We start from the raw sequence: 17,149 nt of genomic DNA, 5'->3' as shown, positions 1-17,149 counted from the left end.
TTGGAATTGTACATTTTCAACAAATTGAGTTGAAATACATTATTAAAAATAGTTTCCCCTGTTTCTTTTTCTTTTTTAAATGTGGCTACTGGAAAATTTTAAAATTTAGGAATAGATGGGAAAACAGTGGAAACAGTGGCTGACTTTATTTTTCTGGGCTCCAAAATCACTGCAGATGGTGATTACAGCCATGAAATTAAAAGATGCTTGCTCCTTGGAAGGAAAGTTATGACCAACCTAGACAGCATATTAAAAAGCAGAGACATTACTTTGCCAACAAAGGTCCATCTAGTCAAGGCTATGGTTTTTCCAGTAGTCATGTATGTGAGAGTTGGACTATAAAGAAAGCTGAGCGCCGAAGAATTGATGCCTTTGAACTGTGGTGTTGGAGGAGACTCTTGAGAGTCCCTTGGACTTCAAGGAGATCCAGCCAGTCCATTCTAAAGGAGATCAGCCCTGGGTGTTCATTGGAGGGACTGATGTTGAAGCTGAAACTCCAATATTTGGCCATCTGATGAGAAGAGCTGACTCATTTGAAAAGATCCTGATGCTGAGAAAGATTGAGGGCAGGAGGAGTAGAGGGCTACAGAGGATGAGATGGATGGCATCACTGACTCAATGGACATGGGTTTGGGTGCCGGGGTCCAGCCCCAGCTGATCCAGGGTATTCGAAGGAGAGACGGCATAGGCGAGGGTCAGGAAACAACTGCTTAATTACACGTTAATTAAGGATACAAAGAGTAATAGAATGAGGATAGCTCAGTAGGAAAATTCAGTGGAGAAAAGAGGCCGAGTAGCTTGGTTTACGCGGGAGACCAATAAAACTTCAAGACAAGAAGTTTGCACCACTTACGTAGGCCGCAGGCGTCCTTCCGTTCTCCCAAAGGAGAGGAGACACTGAGGCCTCCCCGGTCGGATCTTAGAAGCCCAGGCATAATTAGCAAGCATGGTGGCTTCCGCGCTCCAGATGGAGACTCAGCCAGAATTTGGGAGAGAGAGTGACATGGGGAGACCAAGTTTCAGTGAACAAGGCCCGCACTTTATTTTCCAAAGTAGTTTTTATACCTTAAGTTGTGCATAGAGGATAATGGGGGAAGGGGTGGAGTCATGCAAGGACAGCAGTTCCTGGTCCTAATCGAAGCCAGGCTTTCAAACTTATCATATGCAAAAGTTCAGGTGAATTACATCATCTTCTGGCCAGGAGGCCTGTTAACCTTTTAAGAAACTTATTTTTCTCTAAAGGTGGTTATTCCAAAGTCAGGCACCAGCCTCCCAAAAAGCATTGGACAAAGCTGCATTTTACATTTCTATACACCCATTATATCAATCAATACACTGCCAAGGACACAGTAGGTAAAGAGTATGGAGACTTAGCAGCAAACATTGGCCCAACAAGTGAAAAACCCTTCACCAATACAATTTCTAATCCATCTTTTAACTACTCAAAGGAATCTGTGTTTAGGCAGTTTAGAACATCTCCTGCCTCTCACAGTTGGGAGGCTCTGAACAATCACATGTGGCCGGAAAAACCTATTCAGGCAGGCTAGAGGATTTCCAAAGGAGTTTTTTGGTTGAAACACTGTCACACCCAGGAATTATTAACTGGAGCTGTAAGCTAACTCTTTTTTCAGAGAGAGGTAGTGGGGGACAGCCCCCCGTAAAGTCAGAGGTGTAGGTGAAAGCACAAAGCAGAAAGTAGGCAGACTCTGGTTTGGGGGTAGATGCTCGAGAATTTCCAGGGGGACTCCTGAGGCTCAATCCCGCCTTTGCGTATGCCGAGCCTCCTTCCTCATGACCTTTGTCATGGACGGAGTTCCTCACGCTGGCTCCCGGCAGTGATAGAATTCCAGTTGAGCTATTACAGATCCTCACTCAATATGCAATATGCCGGCTCCCGGCATTTGGGTGAACTCCGGGAGTTGGTGATGGACAGGGAGGCCTGGCATGTTGCGGTTCATGGGGTTGCAAAGAGTCGGACACGACTGAGTGACTGAACTGAACTGAACTGGAAAATTTAAAATTATGTATGTGGCCTGCCTTTTATTTCTTTGGGACAGCTCTCATCTAAAGGCTTTGATTACATTCGAGTGGACCAGTTTGGCTAGTGATGGGAGAAAGCAGTTTTGTATCAGTACATTTATTTTTCAAAGCTTTCATACAGTAAAATTGATCATTTTTGGTCTACAGTTGATGAATTTTAACACCTGAATAGATTTGTGTAATCACCACCACAATTGGGGTCAATTCTATTATTTAAAAACAAATATTTGAAGGCTGTTAACTGTTCTAGGACCAATAAAGTGAAACAAAGCTAGAGGAAGGGTCTCTGTGCCATATTGAACTAGTCGTTGGTGCAGAGTTTGCATGTGGTGGCCCACAAATGAATGTCCTCTGGACTGTACACAGTTTGAACTTGAGTGTTTTTAGTCCAGACAGATGGTTGCCTGTTGAGCCACAGTCTCCACCAATCCCTATTGCCTTTTGCTTTTCAATTTGACCTAGTTCTATTTCTTGCTTGGCCTTCACAACAATTTTTTGTGTGTGACCCACCCCCCACAAACACTGAAGTAGATGGTAGGATAAGAATAGTGAACCAGACCAGACTCCCAGTCTTAGCCTGCATGGAGACTGTTAGGACAACCTTTGTTGTTGTTCAGTCACTAAGTCATGTCTGACTCTTGGCACCCCATGGACTGCAGCATGCCAGGCTTCCCTGTCCTTCACTCTCTCCCAGAGTTGGCTCAAATTCATCTCCATAGAGTCAGTGATGCCATCCAGCCATCTCATCCTCTGTCGTCCCCTTTCCTCCTGCCTTCAGTCTTTCCCAGCATCAGGGACTTTTCCAATGCATCAGTTCTTCTCATCACGTGGCCAAAGTATTGGAGCTTCAGCTTCAGCATCAGTCCTTCCAATGAATATTCAGGGTTGATTTCCTTTAGGATTGACTGATTTGATCTCCTTGCAGTCCAAGGGACTCTCAAGAGTCTTCTCCAGCACCACATCCTAGGGTATAGTTTTCATACATTTTTAGGAAAACACTTCTTTAGCATAGAAGCAGGTGGGCATGGCTGTCTCTTTGCTCTCACACCCTGTCATGATGAGTCCTTTGATCACCCGTTGCCTTTTCTTTTTTTTCTTCCACGAGACAGTTCTTAGAGTGACCTTCCACCTGTGAGGTGATGGCAGTTTCTGGTATCTGTTTCAGGGGGCCCCAAAGAGCACCTCCCAGGAGCATCCTCTTCCTCAGACCAGTCCGAGAGCTCCTCTGGGGAGCACCATGCCTTGGATGGAGGCTCTCAGGACCTTTCCCACTCGGAGCATGATGACTCTTCCGAAAAGCTAGGCCTCATCTCTGAAGCAGCCTCCCCTCCCGGGAGCCCCGAGCAGCGCCCACCTGAGCTGGTCTCAGCCATCAGCGGCTGGGTTCAGTTTGAAGACGATGCACCCTGGGCCAGCTCATCACCACCTCCCAAAGAAGCAGGGGGGACAGGTAGGCCAGGTGAGGGGCTGGGAAGGGTTGGGATGGAGGTCTGTGGATGCTTTCCCAGGGATGCTTTCCCAAGAGAGGTCTGCGGGGCTGCCAGGATTCTGTTGTGCCTGCTCCAGGGCCCTGAGCCTGGCTGCCTAGGAGACAGCAGGCAGAGGTCTCCTTGGGCTTAACTCTGCACCATGTGGAAGGATCTATGTGTTCTGGGCCATTTCTAGCCTTTTACCTTTGTTCCTGGCTGTTCATCTCTCCCTGGAAGGATGCGTATGGATTCATCTATTACGGATTGGAATTGTATTTACTCAGCACCTAACTTGTAAGCTCCCTCTGAGTAAAACGGATGTCTCTAAAAGTGTGGACCGCTAACCATCTCTATCAGAGTCACCAGTTACACGTGGATGTTCTTGTATCCCAGACCTTAAGAATCCAAATCTTCAGGAGTGGGGACTGTCATGAATGGTCAAGTCTCTGACTCTGTGGCATTTGAACAGCAAGAAGCTGCACTGGGAAGCTGGGTGAAGCCAGGGGACTGGTTTGTTCCCACCCTGGTGAGCTGGCTACTTATTTTCTTGGGCACTGAAGCTTGCCAGGGGGATGTGGGATAACCTTCAGGACTGTATTAGCTTTCTATTTGCTGCTGTAACGAATTACCACAAACTTAGTGGCTTAACAAACACAACGTATTTACTTACTATGTCTGAAATTATTTATAACAAGATTCACAGCAGCATATACTTATTTTTATGCATTCTTTTTTTTAATTGTCTTCCATTGTGTTTTATCACTGGATATCGAATATAGATCCCTGTGCTGTACAGTAGGACCTTGTTTTTATCCATCCTAAATTTAACAGTTTGCATCTGCTAATCCCAAACTCCCAGTCTTTCCCTCTCCCTCTCCCCTTCCCCCGTAGCAACCGCACGTCTGTTCTGTGTGCCTGTGAGTCTGCTTCTGTTTTGTAGGTAGGTTCCCTTGTGTCACATTTTAGATTCCACATATGAGTGATAGCCTATGGCATTTGTCTTTCTTTGAGACTTGTTTCACTTAGTGTGATAATCTGTAGTTGCATCCATGTTGCTGCACATGGCATGTTTCATCCTTTTTTACAGCTGAGTAGTATTCCACTGCATATATGCACCACATTAAAAAAAAAAAAAAACATACTGGAGCACAGCTGTTTACACTGCTGTGTCAGTTTCTGCTGTGCAGCAGAGTGAATCGGCCGGACGTATACATATATCCCCTCTTTTTTTGAATTTCCTTCCCATTTAGGTCACCGCAGATTGCCAAGCATGGGTGCAGCAAAGTGCTCTGGAAGCACCGAGTGTGGGCTTCCCTGGGGGCTCAGACAGTGAAGGATCCACCTGCCGTGCAGGAGACTTGGGTTCGATCCCTGGGTCGGGAAGATCCCCTGTAGGAGGGACTGGTGACCCACTCCAGGATTCTTGCCTAGAGAATCTCATGGACAGAGGAGCCTGGCGGGCTACAGTCCAGGGGGTCACAAAACAGTCAAACCCGACTGAGTGACTAAGTGCAGAGCACCGGGTGGAGTTCCCATTAGTTATCTGTTTTATACATAGGAGCCCACACGGCTTGATTATCTTGTAATTCTGTAGCTCAGAAGTCTGACGTGGATGTCACCGAGCTGAAACCAAGCTGCTGATCTGCGGTCCTTTCAGCAGGCCCTGGGGAAGCCTCTGTTCACCTGCCCTTTCCAGCTCTGGGAGGCTGCCCGTGTTTCTGGCACGTGGCCTCTCCCTCAGTCTCCAAACGCAGCAGTGTTGCTTCTCTCTGTGCTTTTCTTCAGGCGTCAGGTTGTCCCCTGGCTGACTTCTGCCTTCCTCTCCTGTTTCTAAGGGCCCTTGTGATGATGTTGGGCCCACGAGGATAATCCAGGATAATTTCCCCATCTCCAGGTTTATTTAACCTAATCACTTCTGCAAAGTCTCTTGCTATGTAAGAGGACATTGTCACAGGTTCTGAGGATTAGGACGTAGACATGTTTGTAGGGGAACAAACATTTTGTCTACCACAGAAACCTAGAAAAAGGGATGTTTTTCTCTTGGTGGATTAAAGGTTTTGCTAGTTTGGATTTTTTAAAACAATCCCTTTTTCACATGGGTTTTCAACATTATTAAACAAATATCAAGCATGATTCTATCATATAACATTTTCATTTCTATATAACGATTTGCATATTAGTATATTTTTTAGTATTTAAGCATCATTTTTCTCAGTGAATTGTTGGTGAAAAACACATGATACTCAAAGAGCAGCATGGATGAAATAAATGACAGGTCCAGACAGGCTTCCCAACCTGGCTGGAAGGAGGATTTAACCTTTACAGAACACCTAACACCAATAAGACAATGGGCTGAGCATTTGTGCCAGTAGGGAAAAGTTACTGAACACAGGACAATGAATTGGTACAGAAGGTTTTTTTTTTTAAGTTCTTGGTTTTTTTTTTTCTGATGTGGACCATTTTAAACGTCTTTGTTGAGTTTGTTACAATATTGCTTATGTTTTACGTTTGCTTTTTTGGGCCATGAGGCCTGTGGGATCTTAGTCCCCCAACCAGGGATCACACCCAAACCCCCTGTGTTGGAAGGTGAAGTCCCAGGCACTGGCCTGCCAGGGAAGTCCTAGTAGGCTTGTTTTTAATGTTACATTTACTAAATATTTACTCTTTTGGGCACTGTGCTCAGTGCTTTTCTACATCATCTCATGAGCTCTTTACAAGAGTCATAGGAGGAAGGTATTTAATATTATATTTGTAATAAAGGTCTGTCTAGTCAAGGCTATGGTTTTTCCAGTGGTCATGTATGGATGTGAGAGTTGGACTGTGAAGAAAGCTGAGTGCCGAAGAATTGATGCTTTTGAACTGTGGTGTTGGAGAAGACTCTTGAGAGTCCCTTGGACTGCAAGGAGATCCAACCAGTCCATTCTGAAGGAGATCAGCCCTGGGTGTTCTTTGGAAGGAATGATGCTAAAGCTGAAACTCCAGTACTTTGGCCACCTCATGCGAAGAGTTGACTCATTGGAAAAGACTCTGATGCTGGGAGGGATTGGGGGCAGGAGGAGAAGGGGATGACAGAGGATGGGATGGCTGGATGGCATCACTGACTCGATGGACATGAGTTTGAGTGAACTCCGGGAGTTGGTGATGGACAGGGAGGCCTGGCGTGCTGCAAGTCATGGGGTTGCAAAGGGTCAGATGCAACTGAGCGACTGAACTGAACTGAACTGAATACCCATGAGGAGACTGGAATAGATAGTGGTTTGGGAATATGCCTACAGTTATATGCTAGGAAGTGGCAAGAGAGAGGTTTCCCACCAGGCAGACTGGCTCCAGAACCTTTGAACAGCCTAGGGGTGCCCTGTGTGGTATATTTGCCTCGATCTTCCTGCTACTGAGATAGTTTCCTTTGCTGCCTCATTCCCAGGAGACAGCGGAGGCGAGAAACGAAGGTGGTGGGCAGTTTTCTCTGCTCGGTTGCCTAAAATGGCCCTGCTGGCTTGATCACTGATTATTTTCAAAGCATTCAGATTCTTTCACATCTTGTCCATACCTTGAGCTTTAAAGATTTCCTAATTGCTCAGAACTGGTTATACGACAGATGGATCAATTTACTTTAACTCTTCATGGCTTGTTTCTGCAAAGCTATTTGGAGTTAGTCATAATTATGTTGCCCCCATCTGACTGAGGACCTTAGCTCGTTATTGATAATGGTTTTGACCTTTAATGGTTTTAACTTTAAATCATTAAAACCTTATCCTTTAAGTCAGCAGTTTTCAAAGTGTGATCTATAGATCTCTGGGTTTTCCTAAGATCCTATCAAGGGATGTGTAGGATCAGAAATATTTTCATAAGAAGTCTAAGATGCTTTTTGCCTTTTTTATTATATTGGCGTTTGCATTAATAGTATAAAAGTAATGGCAAATAAACGTATGGCTACTGTGTACATATAGTAAAAAATAAAGTTAATTTCATTAATATCCTTGGCAAAGTGGTAAAGACTAATTTTATTGAATCTGGATTCGTAAGTACATCTTTTTATTATTCTCTGTGATAAATTGGGAAATACATATAAAATATTTGTGCTCTGTATCAAGATATAATGGTTGTCTTAAGAAAAATAGCTATCTTGAAAAAATTAGGCTTGAAAATATTGTGATTAAAAAAATAAATTTAAAAGCCAAAATTATTTGAAAAAGTAAAAAACAATGCAAAAAAAAAATTCCTTAATGAACAAAATATCAGCATTTTAAAGACTAAAGACAAAATCCAACCAAAACCTGGATGACTGCCATACTCCACCCTAATCCTAGCTCTTTTTCCAGTAAAATTCTGCGTACAGAAATAGATAGCTAGCCTATAGGCTGCAGTTGGCTGAGTCTATATTTTTTAAATGTTGCATTTAAAATATTATTTAATTACTGAATTATTTAAGTTCTCTTTTAAATTTTGCACCCACAGTGAGTGCCTCCCTTGCCTCACCCTTGCCAGCCTTGCATTGTACTAAGGACAGGGGATTTATTGATGTTACTAGAGAACGAATCAAGAAATGACAACTTTGAAATGTGTTGAAAGCATAATTTTGGCCTGAGAACATTGGCTCAGACATTCATTACTAATTCCATCTGTTTCCATGGATGAACATTTAACTGAGCTCTGTGGAGGTGGGACTCTCCTCTGCAGAAAGAGTCTTATCAGCTGGTTTCCCAGCAGATGTGAGGCTAGACATGTAGGGTCAGGCCTGCCTCAGCCCGTGTTTCTAACTCAGGGACCCAAGTACCCTGGAGGACTGTGCAGAGCTGCGGGGCGGCAAAGAAAATGGTAATAAATCCAAGGACCCTTGAATAGATGTACCACATGTTCTTCATCCATTCCTCTGTTGGTGGACATTTAGGTTGGTTCTGTGTCCTGGCTATATTGCACATAGTGCTGCCATGAACATCACTCAGCCACGAAAAGGAATGACATTGGGTCATTTGCAGAGACATGGACGGACCTAGAGTCTATCACACAGAGTGAAGTGAGTCAGAAAGAGAAAAGCAAATGTATAATATTGCTTATATGTGGAATCTATAAACATGATACAGATGAACTTATTTGCAAAGCAGAACTAGAGATGTAGAGAACAAGTTTATGGATACCAAAGTGGGGGAAGGGGAGGTGGAATGGACTGGGAGATTGGGATTGACATATACATATACTACTATGTATAAAATAGATAGCTAATGAGAGCCTACGCATAGGAAACTCTGCTTAGTGCTCTGTGATGACCTCAATGGGAAGGAATTCTATAAAAGAGGGGATATGTGTATACACTGGGAATGTATGAGGGCTTCCCTCATAGCTCAGTTGGTAAAGAATCTGCCTGCTTGCAATGCAAGAGACCTGGGTTCGATTCCTGGGTCGGGAAGATCCCCTGGAGAATGAAATGGCAACCCACTCCAGTATTCTTGCCTGGAAAATCCCATGGACAGAGGAGCCTGGCGGGCTACAGTCCATGAGCTCGCAAGAGTTGGACACGACTTAGTGACTAAATCACCATCACTACCATACCTGAAAAGACCCTGATGCTGGGAAAAATTGAGGTGGGAAGAGAAGGGGATGACAGAGGATGAGATGGTTGGATGGCATCACCAACTCAATGGACATGAGTTTGAGTAGGCTCTGGGAGTTGGTGATGGACAGGGAGGCCTGGTGTGCTGCAGTCCATGGGGTTACAAAGAGTCGGACATGACTGAGCAACTGAACTGATATATATATATGGATGGATGATTCACTTTGCTGCACAGCAGAAGCTAACACAACATTGTAAAGCAAGTATATTCCAACAAAAAGTAAAAAAAATCCAGGAGCCCTCTCTTGACTCTCTTGCCCATCAAGGAACCTACCAAGTAAAGGATTGCTGGGTACATCCCTGTTACCTCAACTAGCCTCACCGACTAAACCAGCTCCTTCATGGGTTTCCTCACATAAGCTGTGTTTAACAGTAAGGAAGAGTGAGGGGTTGGTAGAGCTCAGGTCAGGGGACCTGCAGGAGAAGTGAGGCTTCACTGCACTCAACACAGATAATGCAGACATCTCCCCAGCTTCCATCCTGAAGGCTGTTGAGCAACTCAGGTTTTAATTTGAATCCAAAAGGTTCTGGTACTTGTGCTATGTCAGCAACATCACATACATTAACTGCAGGCATTACACGACAGTGGTGCCGGGTTTTACAGCAAGTATCTTCACCGTGATAGAAACAGACCAAGACTTCTTGTAGTCGCTGCTGCTGGCTCTGTTCTTTGGGTAATACTGAGATTTCCTGCTGTGATAGCCTGAACAGTGGGCCCTAAAGCCATCAGGTCCTAAGCCCTGGCACCTGTGAACCTTGTCTTATTTGTAGAAGGGATTTTTGCTCATGGATTAAGCTAAAGATTTTGAGATAAGGAAATCATGCTGGATTATCTGGGTGGGTCCGCAGTATAATCATACATAAATAAGAGGGACATGGGGGAGATGTTGCTCACATAGAGAAGGCGGTGTGAAGGCAGAACAGAAAGGGATTTGAAGATGCTGGCCCTGAGAACTGGAGTGAGGAGGCCGTAGCCTGGGAATGCCAGTGGCCACCAGATGCTGGAAGACACAAGGAACAGATTCTCTCCTCGAGCCTCTGGAGGAAGCCTTGCCCTGTTGACATCTTAACTTTGGCCCAGTGATTCAGAGTTCAGTCTCCTAGCTTCTGGAGCTATGAGAGAACAACTTTCTGCTGTTTGAACACACCAGGTTTTTGGTGCAATAGCCATGGTTACTTTAAATACCAAGTTTCTAAAATATTTCCCCTCTTTCTTTCCCTCCCTCCACTTTTTTTTTTTTTTAACTTAAAGAATCTCTTGTTTAACTTTCTTGCTTTTTCTTTTATTTATTGGAATATAATTGCTTGCAGGGTTGTGTTTGTGCTGGTCAACATTGTGCATCAGCCACGTTGTTGTTCAGTCGCCCAGTCGTGTCTGACTGTTTGCAACCCCATGGGCCACAGCAGGCCAGGCTCCTCTCTCCTCCTCTCCATTATCTCCAGATAGGTGGTCCTATCTAACTGTCTCATCCTCTTCCCTCTTTCCTCCTCCTGCCTTCAATCTTTTCCAGCACCTTTTCTAAGGAGTTGGCTCTTCACATGAGGTGGCCAAAATATTGGATCTTCAGCTTCAGGGACAGTCCTTCCAATGAACACCCAGGACTGATTTCCTTTAGGATGGACTGGTTGGATCTCCTTGCAGTCCAAGGGACTCTCAAGAGTCTTTTCCAACACCACAGTTCAAAAGCATCAATTCTTCAGCACTCAGCCTCCTTTATGGTCCAACTCTCACATCCATACATGACTACTAGAAAAACCATAGCTTTGATTATATGGACCTTTGTTAGCAAAGTGATCTCTATCTCTGCTTTTTAATAAGCTGTCTAGGTTGGTCATAGCTTTTCTCCCAAGGAGCAAGCATCCATAAGTATACATCTACACCCCTCCTCTCTATGTGGAGGCAGGCTGAGTGAGTCAAGCTGGTCTAGGGGAGCAGCTCTAATAGGGCAGGCCATTTATTAAGCTCATGTTCTGTGGTAGCCACAATGCTTTACCTCCAAAGTTTACAGCCCCATGCATGCAGGCAGGGTGTGACGTTCCACAAGAACAAAGTTTCCATAGAAACTGATTTTTTGACTTCAGCCCTCTTCCCAGTCACATAAGCATCACCCATGGAAACCGACTCTTACCTGTAATGAGATTGTAGTTTCTCAGTTTATTCTCATTTTATTCCTTTACATCTGTTCCATTTGCTTCTAGCAAATGCCTAGCACTTTCCAATCCGCTGTCTTTGTGTCAGGAAAAAATGGAAAAATGTGTGTCTTGGACTCGTCCCATGTAGCCTCTCTACTAATATCCTTTTATAAGAAAAAGGATCATCTTGGCCCCAGAGAAATAGGTGGGGGGGTGGGGTGGAGGGTGACAGAGGAGGACTGATGAGTGCCTGGATTCCTGGAAGCAAAAAAATGGAGCTTTACTCCACCAGCTTGTCCCTTACCTTAACATCCTGGCTTGCAAAGAGAAGCTGGGAAAGAAGCAATCACAGGGGAGTCCGTAGGGAGAGAAATGTTCCCTGGGACACTCTTTCCCCTCCCTCAGTCCCTACTCCTCAGCTCCTCCACAGTTTTCCTGAGAGATGAAAACAAACAAACAAACAAAAAAACCCTCCCAAAACCCCACAAAAGAATTTCTCTTTTAAGCAGTGCCACCTAAGAATAAAGCCAAGAGGGCATTGGATTTTAGCCTGGCAGGAGAATGTGCAATTTGCCTTCATTAAAATGCAGGAGGCTGTAGGCAGGGAAAGGAAGGGACAAAGAGACTGTCAGTAATGGTAAATCTCTTATTTTTGTGGCATTTAAATGCCAGAAGCTGCACTGGGGACTTAGAGGAGCCAGAGGGTGGTTTGTCCCCACCCTGGTGACCTGGCTACTTAACTTATTGTTCACCGACCACTGATGCATACCAAGGGTGCCTGAATAACTAGGAGCAACAGCTAGAAGGAAAAACACGTCCAGAAATGCTTAAATCCATCAAGGAGACGACTTTCTTTTGGACATCAACTAGGGCAGAATGTGAAGTGCCATTATGGTTGGTCTGGGAAAAAGGGGCTATGTGATCTTTTTCAGAAAAATATGGATAAAATATGGAGCCTTTCTAAAAACACATATATAGGAAAGAGAACGGGCACCAGTTCCTTGGACCTGATGATGCTAGGAATGAAAGGGCATATAAAATCATGCCTCTTGAATCTTTTGTACAAGTTGTTTCCTCTGTTAAAACCCCTGAAATTTGGTGAAGGCCAATGTGAAATTCACATATCTGACTTAAGATCAGTTTGGCTTAAGCCATGTTGATACATATTCTCTTTGTGTACATGTGTCTGTGTATGTGTGTGTGTGTGAGTGTGTTCTCAGTTGTGTCCTACTCTTTGTGACTACATGGACTGTAGCCCACCAGGCTCCTCTGTCTCACAGGGTTATCCAGGCAAGAACACTGGAGTGGGTTATCATTTTCTCTTCCAGGGGATCTTTCTGACCCAGGCAATGAACCTGAGTCTCCCTCATCTTCTGCTTTGCAGGGGGATTCTTTGGCGTCCCTTGTGGCTCAGCTGGTAAAGAATCTACCTGCAATGCAGAAGACCTGGGTTTGGTCCCTAGGTTGGGAAGATCCCCTGGAGAGGGGAAAGGCTACCCACTGCAGTATTCTGGCCTAGAGAATTCCATGGACTGTATAATCCATGGAGTTGCAAAGACTCAGAAACGACTGAGCGACTTTCACTTCACTTCTTTACCACTGGGCCACCTGGGAAGCCCAAATATTCTCTTTCAGTTCAGTTCAGTCACTCAGTTGTGTCTGACTCTTTGCAACCCCATGGACTGCAGCACGCCAGGCCTCCTTGTCTATCACCAACTCCCGGAGCTTACTCAAACTCATGTCCATTGAGTTGGTGATGCCATCCAACCATCTCATCCTCTGTTGTCCCCTTCTCCTCCTGCCCTCAATCTTTCCCAGCATCAGGGTCTTTTCCAATGAGTTAGCTCTTGGCATCAGGTGGCCAAAGTATTGGAGTTTCAGCTTCAACATCAGTCCTTCCAATGAACACCCAGGACTGATCTCCTTTAGGATGGACTGCTGGTTGGATCTCCAAGGGAACCTCAAGAGTCTTCTCCAACACCACAGTTCAGAAGCATCAGTTCTTCGGTGCTCAGCTTTCTTTATAGTCCAACTCTCACATCCATACATGACTACTGGAAAAACCATAGCCTTGACTAGACGGACCTTTGCTGGCAAAGTAATGTCTCTGCTTTTTAATATGCTGTCTAGGTTGGTCATAACTTTTCTTCCAGGGAATAAGTGTCTTTTAATTTCATGGCTGCAGTCACCATCTGCAATGATTTTGGAGCACCCCAAAATAAAGTCAGCTACTGTTTCCCCATCTATTTGCCATGAAGTGATGGGACTGGATGCCATGATCTTAGTTTTCTGAATGTTGAGCTTTAAGCCAACTTTTTCACTCTCCTCTTTCACTTTCAAAATATTCTCTTTAGATTTTTTATTAGAACAATTAATGTCCAGTAGTCATGTTTGGATGTGAGAGTTGGACCATAAATAAAGCTGAATGCAAAAGAATTGGTGCTTTTGAACTGTGGTGTTGGAGAAGACTGTGGCGGGTCCCTTGGACTGCAAGGAAATCCAACCAGTCCATCCTAAAGGAAATCAGTCCTGAATATTTACTGGAAGGACTGATGTTGAAGCTGAAACTCCGATACTTTGGCCACCTGAGGCGAAGAACTGACTCATTGGAAAAGACCCTGATGCTGGGAAAGACTGAAAGTGGGAGGATAAGGGGACTACAGAGGATGAGATGGTTGGATGGCATCACCGACCCAATGGACATGAGTTTGAGCAAGCTCTGGGAGTTGGTGATGGACAGGGAAGCCTGGTGTGCAGTCCATGGCGTTGCAAAGAGTCAGACACCGACTGGGGTGACTGAACTGAACTGAATGTCGAACACTTTAAGGTAAAGTGAAAGTCACTCAGTCGTGTCTGACTCTTTGCTATCCCATGGACTATACAGTCCATGGAATTCTCCAGGCCAGAATACTGGAGTGGGTAGCCTTTCCCTTCTCCAGGGGATCTTCCCAACCCAGGGATTGAACCCAGGCCTCCCACATTGCAGCCAGATTCCTCACCAGGTGAGCCACAAGGGAAGCCCATTGGAACACTTACACTTTGGACTTAAATTAGCATAGGCATACTGTTCACACGTTGGAAATATTGTTCCGGTTTGAAAATGCTGTGTGATCAGTCTGAATTACATGGTAAAAAATGTCAAAAAAAGGACTTAACTGAAAATGCATTTGCTGAACTCTGAAGTAAATGCATAGATATTCCGTTAAACCATGAGAGGAACCAAAGTGCTTTTTTAAAAAAAAAAAAAAAAGATTCTGATGGATCTGTTCAAATCAAAATTGAATCTTTATGTTTTTCTCTCAAAGAAATATTTTTGAAAATGGATCTACACCGGGTGTGTTTTATTCCCGTGTTGTGCTTTAGCAGTAGTGTTTCTGAAGTGGGCCAGTTGCACAGAATTTTCCTAACTTAATGTTTTGCCTCCTCAGACTTCTAAATTGTACCACACCAGGAGGAATGTAGACGTCAGCTTCGCTGTCACCTAAAATTGTTACACAGATTGTCTCAGAGACAAGGCCAATGTGCATTTTCAAGTGTGTGGGTGTGCTTAGAATACATTTGCAAATGCATGCAGCCAAGTTGAAAGAGCAAAGTTCATCCCCGAAATTAAAAAAAAAAAAAAAATTAAGGCGCTATTATCCGCAGGAGGCTTCCTGTTCACTCATCGTGTTGTGCACTGACCTTGTTCCAGGGACACAGTGATTTTGTGGCAAGGCCAAGGCCACGAGGCTGAATTGGACCCATTATGCGGATCCTGCAGGATATGCATAATTTCAAACATGGAAAAAAAAAAAAAACCTTGATTTCCGGAACCTTTGTTTCCCCTGTCCTTCAAATGTCTTCCCTCAGAGCTTGGACTGAGGCCTTCCCATTGTGTCTGGGGGTGCAGAGGGAAGCTAACTGTCTGACCAGAGAAAGACCCACTTGTTTGGGGGAGGACCAGAGATGATGTCAGCCATGTAAGAGGGAGGCAGCTGAGAGTCCTGAAGAAGAGGAGCCCAGCGGTTAGATTCTGTGAGGTTGTTCACTCTGGCTGCTGGGGGAGAATGGTGGGCGGGGGTGGGATAAGATCCCAGCCGTTTGGTGACTGTGGAGGCCAGGAGCCCCGCAAGGCTTGCGTGTATTTCCGCTCCTGGTCTCGCTTTCTTTTAATACCCTGCATGGTTCTTCTCTGCTTGTAAAGGTAATTCATGACCTTACGGTACCACCTCAGACTCAGGATGCTCTCAGGAATGAATTTTATTAACCGAGCCCGCCTCCCTCAGGGCCTGCCCGTCCCCACAGGACTCCACTCTGCTCTGGTTGTCGCCTCTCCCGCTGCTCCCTGAGTGCCTCTCCGCTCCTGCCGGCCCCCTCAGCCTTTGAGGCTCTCTCTCAAAGTTCTCTCCGAGCTCTGCTCAGCACCACTGCCCTCCAGCTGCTCTCTGCTTCTTCATCCTTTGTTTTTTTTTTTGGTTTTTAATTTTTTTTTTTTAATTTTATTTTATTTTTAAACTTTACATAACTGTATTAGTTTTGCCAAATATCAAAGTGAGGCCCTCGTTTGCCTTTCTGTAAGTCTGTATTTGTTCCTTTAATTGGCCATGCCCTGTAGTCGTGCCGGGCTTTCTCTGGTTGCGGCCTGCGGGCTTCTCTTTCGGTGGTCCCTCGTGCTGTGGAGACCAGCTCAAGGCCGCGGGCCGCAGTGGTTGTGGCACATGGGCTTAGTTGCCCCAGAGCATGAGGGAACTTCCCAGACCAGGGATCAAACCCATGTCCCCTGCCTTGGCAGGCGGACTCTTAACCCCTGGACCACCTGGGAAGGCCCTTAAATGTCTCTACCTGAAATTAGGCTGCGTGCTTATGTGTTTATTGTCTGTCTTCCCCACTAGAGAAAAGGGACTTTGTCTCATTTACTCTTTATCCCAGAACATGGTCCATGGAACTTAGTAGGTGCCTTCTTTGTATTTATTGGATAAATGAAGGAAAAGGTAAAAGCTGGACATGAAATCTTCTGCAAAAGGACTCTTGTTTATGTGGGTAATGAGCTGTTAGGTAGAACTTGAACTATGGCCTCTTCGGTAAATCACAGGAAAGTAATTTTTTTGTTTTGCTTTGTTATAATCAATTGTTTGCTTTCCCACTGTTGTGCACTCAGTAGGTGTATCCACCTACCACACACGTACACATAGATCCACAGACATAGCATATACAGATAACATGTACTCATACACATAGTAATATACATTTACATACATACATAAAACATATACACTGACATTTATGCACATACACACATATTACATATACACCTAGCATAACATGTACATACTGTATTAAACCCCCGATGTTCTCCTCTTCCAGAGAATATGCTAGCTCACCCAGGGGGCCGTGTGACCCATCTCACCCTCACCCTCAGTCTGGGACACAGAACACAATCAGCTGCCCAAGCATGCATCAATTAACCAGTTCATTCATGCAAAGCATATTTAGGTGCTGGGAATGCAATTATAAGAAAGTTGGACACAGTCCCTCTTCTCCCCAAGCTGAGATTACCTAACAGTCCAGCAGTCTATTTCCCATGAAGCCTTCTGGGGTGAGCCAAAGCTTCTCTGAACCCGTCCTGGGGCCGCTGCTTTGTATCGCAAGCTGTGAAAGCCACAAATGAAGAGTTAAATGAGATCTATTTTGTATTCATGGATGACCGTGTTTACAACATTGGAGAAATCATTTAGCCCTAGTTAGTGAACATCTAACTAGAAGCAGAAAGTGGAAGACTCTAGCAGGGGTAACCTTGGCTCTCCTGACCTGGCATCTCTGCCCAGGCCGCCTTCAAATCTCAGAGGATGATGAGCAGAAAAAAACATTCCAGAAGGTATTACTCTCTAAGACACATATCAAACATTTAATACCTTCTCAG

At 44.8% G+C, this 17,149-nt stretch overlaps 1 protein-coding gene across 4 annotated transcripts in view; it reads left to right on the top strand.

The window, feature by feature from the left end:
* STON2 (stonin 2) overlaps positions 1–17,149 on the top strand; it is a 172,496-nt gene that overhangs the window by 45,483 nt on the left and 109,864 nt on the right. For 2 of the 4 annotated variants that reach the window (XM_055538820.1, XM_055538817.1), the window contains exon 3: positions 3,206–3,499. The exons of 1 other annotated variant lie outside the window; for it this stretch is intronic. In XM_055538820.1, coding sequence (XP_055394795.1) covers positions 3,206–3,499 — 294 coding nt within the window. The remainder of the gene's footprint in view (positions 1–3,205; positions 3,500–17,149) is intronic. One more of the 4 variants, XM_055538819.1, reaches the window with a different exon arrangement.

Source organism: Bubalus kerabau, chromosome 10 (assembly GCF_029407905.1).
Source record: "Bubalus kerabau isolate K-KA32 ecotype Philippines breed swamp buffalo chromosome 10, PCC_UOA_SB_1v2, whole genome shotgun sequence".
In the NCBI taxonomy this organism is placed as follows: domain Eukaryota; kingdom Metazoa; phylum Chordata; class Mammalia; order Artiodactyla; family Bovidae; genus Bubalus; species Bubalus kerabau.
The sequence above is the reverse complement of the archived record's forward strand: the minus strand, read 5'-3'. Positions and strand labels throughout refer to the sequence as shown.